Source organism: Dysidea avara, chromosome 7 (genome assembly GCF_963678975.1).
Source record: "Dysidea avara chromosome 7, odDysAvar1.4, whole genome shotgun sequence".
Lineage (NCBI taxonomy): Eukaryota > Metazoa > Porifera > Demospongiae > Dictyoceratida > Dysideidae > Dysidea > Dysidea avara.
Window position 1 is genome coordinate 6,537,335 of NC_089278.1, and position 7,325 is coordinate 6,544,659.

Below are 7,325 nucleotides of genomic sequence, written 5' to 3' on the forward strand. Positions count from 1 at the left end.
ATGTCAGGTACATCATATATACATAATGCAGTACTTGTAAAGTATTTCAATTTGTCTACTACTGGCCAGCCATACCAACATGTATAGTTAACACTACATCATACCAATGTACTGTAAATGGTACACACATTTAATACACTAACAATGAAAATATATGTCCATAATAGTAAAACCGTTCAGAAACAGAAAATGGGAAAAGTTCTGAAACAGTATAAAATGATAAAATTTTACATTTGAAATATCACTTGCTTACTTCAAGAATGTAGCTAGTTTTGTAACCTCAGTAGATCACAAAACACACTTGTTCAAAGTGATGTGGTCTACACGTCTGCCACCATGCCCTACCAAGACGATGGCGATACAGCAACACTGCCTTAGCCTGTTAACAACATTTACTGAACTATATTGACTTGGTCACTATCTCACTCACCCTACAAGACCATGGACATGATGTGCTGGTCACCATACAACTCTTGTGATTGTTCCATAACATGTTACATGTAGTGTTGCTTTTACATCTGTCTTCTGCCTCTTTACATGACTGTAAATGTGACAATACTAACAATCTGTATGTGTGTTTTAACAATTCATAAGTACCTTATCAAACAGGAAACGGTTCTTGAACATTTCTTTGCACAACTCTGGATAAGTGTTGCACTCACACTGTGTAATGTTCTTTCCAAACTCCTTGTATTCTACTAGCTCCTTTGCAGTTTCCTTACACATCATTTCTTGGTCAGCTTTCATGGGTTTTCCTGAAAACGCCAGAGCACATTTGTCAGTGTAGTTAAAGAATTGTTCTCGGCATTGCATGTCTCTATTGCAGGTCTCCATGTGATAGAAACAATCGTCTCTGATGTTTGGTCTGTTCCGGTCAGGCCTGTCCACCTGAAATACACATTTATAATAATATACCACACATAGTAGTCAACTTGCTCACATCACAATAACGATCTGGCCTGAAGTTACAAATGTCCTGAAGATTTCTGTGCCAAGCTTGACACTGCACACTCTCCCTAGCAGTCATATCATCACCCTGACAGTCACAGCATGCCGTCCTATGGTAATTTGAACCAGCCATTTGGTTCAGAGCTCGTCTACATTGAGGAGTACACTGAGGACGTGGGCCAACACCTCTATCCCATAATAAAATGTTTGAGCAAGAAGACCTGATGTTGCTTCTCATATTTCTGCATTCGCTGATACTTTCACACATTCTGGTAGAAGCTGCACAAGATGGCATTTTAGGTCTATTGGGTCGACCTAAAGGATACACAAAAAGTATTACATAAGATTTGCAACAAGTTCACTATATATATTACCCATTGGTCTCCTCCTACAGTCAGCACAGTCTTTTTGCCTACCACAGAAGCGTCTAATATTAAGCTCATGTCTTTTGCATCTCTCCCATGCCCTAACACTTTCCAAACTGTTACTGTACAGGTCAGAGTAGTTGCCACATTCACAGCACAGAAGGTTGCCGCCCATTGTACGGTTAGTCATTGATGCTAGGTTTTTCATGGCTTGTTGGCAATCACTGGTGCATGTTGGCTCAGTCTGGTCATCCCTCCACTCCATTACATCCTGACATTGGAACCGAAAGTCATTGAACAACTTCAGACATCTCTTGTCATTTGTGCATCTTTTTCGCCAGTCATCACATGTTGCAGGGGGACATTGATCTACAGTGATACAATTAAGAGTACTGTGTGCTGCTGGAATACTTGCAAGGTTACCTCTTCTCTTAATACTCCTTTCTTTCTTCTTTACAAAGTCACAGGTTTTCCTATGATACTGACAAACCTCTGCACTATCCAACTTTACATCACAGAGCTCTTCAGTGTTCCTCTTTTTTAAAGCACATTCCATCCTACTGGTCTTGTTCTTATCATCGCAACTACAGCACTTGAAGAACTGTCCTATTGTATTCTTCTCCATCTCATTAATCCATTTTTTACACTCATCAGTGCACACTGGCATTGCAGTGCTGCCATCCCAAGTGATGACCCGCTCGCACTCTCTGTGATAATTCTCCCATATGTGATTACATTTTGTATTGTTTATACAGTGTGCAGTCACTGTTACACAAGATCCGGGACACACTATAACACAAGTAGCATCAATACTATAATAGTGAGTAGTCAACTAACCGCTAGCTTTGCAATCTTCACAGTCATCAATCAAACCACAATGTTTTGTAATTTTGGATTTTGTCAAGTGACATCGTGGTGGTGACATCATATCCATCATGTTCTCTGGACGCATACGATCCATTTGACCTTGGCTTGGGTGATGACCCATTGTGAGTCCCAGGGGAAATCCACAATCACAACATCTCAGTCTGTAGCCAATAGGATGTGTGTGGAGTTGGATGACTGCTTGCCTGCAATCATCTGAACACATTGGGTCATCAGATTGCAAGACACTTCCACATTTTTCTTCCATTGCATCATACAGGTCCGAACAGGTTACATTGTCACGGCACTTCATAGTTGCATTATGGCAACTGTCAACTGCACATGTTTCTGCAAAAGGTGTTTACAGGTTCTAACACTTTTAACACATACTGTTTATATACCTTGGTATTTATCTGGACGTGTGCAGTTTGCCATTTGTGCCACATTGCAAATATCATCCATGTTCTTTTGTGACCCCTTGCAGAACATTACTCTTTCTACATCTAAACGGTTGCTCTTGTCAATGTCACTGAATTTTGGGCATTCACAACAACCCAAATTCTTCCCAATAGTATCATTTAGTAGGATAGCGGAAGCATCCGAACATCTCTTGGAGCACTGAGGAGCATCACCAGTGCCATCCCAATGTCTTACTTCTTTACAGTAATAGTTGGCCTCATGGAAAGCTTTCCCACAACACTTGTCCCTCCGGCACATGTCAATCCATCCAAGACAATCTCGTGGTGGCATCATATCATCTACAAGAAAAAACTATCATAACTTGGTGTGATTATTAAAGTTTTAACTAATGCATTTCAGTACTGCATTATTTTGTCATATATCCCTTGGTCTGCAAGTACTGTACCTCTTTCTCTCCTGTTATCAGGTTCATTCCTGTCATCTTCTCTCATGGGTCTGTCACCACGCCTGTCATTGTTGCCATCTCTATTGGTGCCATTTCTATTCCTGTCATTGTCATTGTTGCCATCTCTATTGTTGCCATCTCTATTGGTGCCATTTCTATTCCTGTCATTGTCATTGTTGCCATCTCTATTGGTGCCATTTCTATTCCTGTCATTGTCATTGTTGCCATCTCTATTGGTGCCATTTCTATTCCTGTCATTGTCATTGTTGCCATCTCTATTGTTGCCATCTCTATTGGTGCCATTTCTATTCCTGTCATTGTCATTGTTGCCATCTCTAGGCCTGTCATTGCCACCTCCACGCCTGTCATTATCATTGTTGCCGTCTCTCATGGGTCTGTTATTGTCACCAAATCTTGTGGGCCCATCATCACCATCCCTCATGGGTCCACCAGCACCACATATTCTAGCATCATTGTGACATTCACTGACATTGTTGAAGTCAACACCACAGAACACTCCCATATTCCTTCTATGGTAGATACAGATCTTATCTTGTCTATCACAGTGACAGCATTTCATGTTCTTCCCTATCGGGTTCATGTATAGTTGATCAGCCCACTTCTTACACTCATCACTACATGTAGGTGTGGTGGTGGAGCTTATGTTCCACATCATTACCTCCTGGCATGCGGTTGAAAAATTATCAAATATTTCTGAACAGATAGTGTTATTACGACAATGAGGCACCACTCGGTCACAAGGTCTCTCACAAACTGCAGTGTCATAACAAATTAAGATTACAACAAATACACACAAGTTGTATTTTATAATTACCTTTATTTTTCCTGCATATCTGACACTGCCCAGCATCTTCTATCTCACATAATTCCTTCATTTTGTGTTTGCGCTCAAAACACTGAGTCAAAGCAGCCAGTTCTTTTGCTGATCTATCTCCAGCCAAGACTTCCTCATATACTCCACAGTCACACCACTTCAAGTTTTGTCCAAACTGATCTTTGTGGAGTTGGTGAGTGGCAGTCTTACAGTCATCAGAACACATGTCAGTGGTTGACTCCCACACTCCCTTACACTTCATTTCCCAATCCTTATACAAGGCTTGACATGAATGAGATTTGAAGCACATATCCTTTGCAATGCTGCACACATTCGGCTCACATGGGTCTATAATGTGTAGTTCAACAGGTAAATAAAAATAAATACTCTGAAATAGTCAAACCTTTAGGACAAGATATTTCAATTGATGGAGCACAATAAAAGAAAAAATTGCGTCTCTTTCGGTGACACTGTTCAATTTTTCGGATCTCCTTAAGTTCTTTCCTATCACCAAACTTGCCACAGTCACAGTCCACATTCCACCTCCATATATCATGTTGTAGGAGCTTCTGATTAGCTTGTTTACACTCATCAGTGCAGACTGGCCTGTTCATCGTATCAGTCCAGTTAAACACTTTACCACACTTCTGCTCCCTGTCCAAGTAACGCTGCCAACAAGATGGATCCTTTTCACAGACACTGACCACCCAGTCACATTTGGTCTTTAGCCCACCTGTTATAAGTTCCACTTTATTTTAATACAGTATTTCCACAACTTTATTATATTACTAAACTCAGGACTAATTAATGAATTTACACTATACTGACATACCTTTACAATGATTGTTGTAGAAACAGAATGAACGTAAATTGTTCTGGCCAGTGATGCATTTCTTCTCAAAGCCATCATCTCGTGACAAAGAATAGTAATTGTCTCTTTTAGGCATACGACAGTCACATTGTGTCCAGAGTTGTCCAATCTTATGAGCATTAAGTGTAGCAACAGCCTTGTTACAGTCTTCTGAACACCTTGGCTCCTCTCCTTTATCTTTATTCCAACTGGTAACTGGTGCACACTTCTTCTCCATGTCGTCCATCATCTTCTTGCAGTTCTTATCACTTGAGCACATCTTCAGCACATCAAAACACTTTATTGGTGAAAGTGGTTCTGTGTATGTACTGCATAACAACATTGTTAGCAATGTACATAATTGTGTACTACCTTCTTGGTCTTTGCATTGATCACACCTGGCAGGCGGTATCATTGGATCAGAGCAAAATCTAATAGCATTTCTCCTTTTCTGATGACAATTAATTGTGTATCGTAAATCATTGATATTTCTATTATCAGCAATCTTCCCACAGCTGCAGCAGTTGTCTTCACGCCCTCCAAATTGACGGAGTTGCATTAGGGATGATTTACACCCTTCAGTGCATACTGGCTCTTTGTCATTCATGGATCTGTTCCATTCAAATATAGACTTGCATTTCATTTCAGTGTCATCAAACAGTGCTTTACAAGTTGCGTTCTTCTTGCAGAAGTCTTCATGAACTTGGCAACTCAGGCATGTACCTGTATACACAAACACATCATATCATCATAATTTGATCAAGCATGCGTGCACTTACTTGGAGTGTTCATATCACAAGCACGCTGCATTTCTTTGCATTTCATACTTTCCATTGGAGCAATTTTGCAGAACCTCTCAAAATTTCTTCTACCATGGCTGCACATCTCATTGTCGCAAGAGCAACATTTATAGAACATTCCTAGACGATCTGTTTCAAGTTCCTCTGCAGCATCCTTGCACTCCTCAGTACACACTGGCATGTCTCCAGTATTATTATACTCAATAACATCTCTACAAGCTTTGTCATATTTGTCAAGTAAGGGCTTGCACAATAGACTGTTTTGGCAACGATCATGAGCTACTAAACATTGTGGAGGACACTCTGGTGGTTGTGGTCTAGTGGGTCTGGTAGGTACAACAGTGGGGTCAGGCCTGGGATATACGACAGTAGGATTTGGTCTGGGAGGTATGACAGTAGGATTTGGTCTGGGAGGTATATCAGTAGGGTTAGGTATAATTGTGAAAGTAGGTGTGAGAGATACAGGACACATACAAATGTTTTTGTCTGACACCTCCGTATATTTATGTTTCAATATCATACTGTTCTGGTTTATGTTGCCTCCCCAGGCATACAAGAAATACTGACAATCCAAATTCAAGTCATTTTTATCCTCAGTGTTTCGCTTCCTCGTAAAGTGCATTGTTGTGACATCATCAGTCTGGTTGACAAAAGTGTTATAAATGTCTTGGGTTCCATCTAGCGATGGCCTCTTCCTCCTGTCAGCCCATCTGCATGATAAGGAGTGACAATAAGACACAATTTAAATGGTCATTCAGTTTTATTTTTTCTCCATGCATGCATGTAACCTGCATGCTACTCCCTGCAGGAGTGCAGTTGCATGTACACATGCACCACTATAACTACTGATATATGTGCATGAAACAAACATAACAGTACAATTAAGAGCTATTAATTGCAATTGCTACAACTACAAAAAAAAAAGTCATCTTCAATTGGCCAGTCTTTATGCTGTTACATGCATAGCAGCTGTTCCTGCATGCAAAGCTGCACCACACTCAAGATGACCACACTATACGTATAAACTATTCAGGTGTTAGCTATTATATTGACTCAAGTGTATTAACGACGTTGGCTACCTGTCTTCAATAAAGCTCGTACCATCTTTCGCCATTCCAGCCACCACGACGTCACTGCCAGGCTACATAAAAAGTAGCTATATTACACGTGAGTTACTACAGTGGCCAATTAATTTACCATTTTTTTATTTTTAGAAAATCCAATGCCAATCCATCCACTAGTTTTAGCTGTCACCTCGAAAGTCACTTCTTCATTAGTAGCACACCACTCTGCCACGTAATCACTTTGAGGTGCTCTCCACGAGCCACGGCATTCTGTGGAGAGAAAACCAACTACATGATTGCAAATATATGGTGGGTTGAGTTGCTGCAAATCATTGCACGTATAAATTTTTCTCAGTGCAACAGCGGCGTCAGTTAGCTATTTAACTAGCATGCACCTTCGTTGTCACACTGTAAGTGTGAGCCACTCGCAGACCACGAGATAGCCAAGATCAGTAGTATAGCTTTCTGTACAGTCATCTTGTTTCAGCAATACTGGTAGGAACCCGTCTGCTGACTACAATGTTCTGTTTTTCTACTGAGTATTTAAACAATAGCTCAATTGCATCGTTTTTAATTACGTCATGCGAAACAACGTAATTAACCAAAAACCTCAGTCAAATTATTCTACCATTGTTCTCTACAACAGAAATGCCAGATCAGTTAATACACCCACTTGTCCATCTCCCCACAACAACTGCAGTTGGGTTTACTGTAGCACATGACTGACACATTCG

At 40.5% G+C, this 7,325-nt stretch overlaps 1 protein-coding gene across 1 annotated transcript; it reads right to left on the bottom strand.

Moving 5' to 3' along the window:
• Nucleotides 1–82: 82 nt before the first annotated feature.
• LOC136260693 (uncharacterized) lies at nucleotides 83–7,142 on the bottom strand. Its single transcript, XM_066054520.1, has 18 exons — nucleotides 6,987–7,142; nucleotides 6,725–6,861; nucleotides 6,607–6,668; nucleotides 5,507–6,237; nucleotides 5,100–5,450; nucleotides 4,710–5,045; nucleotides 4,281–4,610; nucleotides 3,878–4,225; nucleotides 3,043–3,816; nucleotides 2,579–2,935; nucleotides 2,151–2,525; nucleotides 1,737–2,102; nucleotides 1,323–1,682; nucleotides 941–1,263; nucleotides 598–888; nucleotides 431–541; nucleotides 254–379; nucleotides 83–201 (listed from the first exon to the last, which is right to left on the bottom strand). Exons 1-17 carry the CDS (start codon nucleotides 7,066–7,068, stop codon nucleotides 281–283), a joined length of 5,433 nt encoding a protein of 1,810 aa, XP_065910592.1. The 5' UTR covers nucleotides 7,069–7,142; the 3' UTR covers nucleotides 83–201; nucleotides 254–280.
• Between the last annotated feature and the right edge of the window lie 183 nt (nucleotides 7,143–7,325).

Coding starts and splice junctions, on each gene's coding strand:
- LOC136260693 (XM_066054520.1), bottom strand. CDS start 7,068: ATGACTGTACAGAAAGCTATACTACTGATCTTGGCTATCTCGTGGTCT. Junction 4,226..4,280: donor TGAAATATCTTGTCCTAAAG/GTTTGACTATTT, acceptor TACACATTATAG/ACCCATGTGAGCCGAATGTG. Junction 889..940: donor GGCCAGATCGTTATTGTGAT/GTGAGCAAGTTG, acceptor TGTGTATTTCAG/GTGGACAGGCCTGACCGGAA.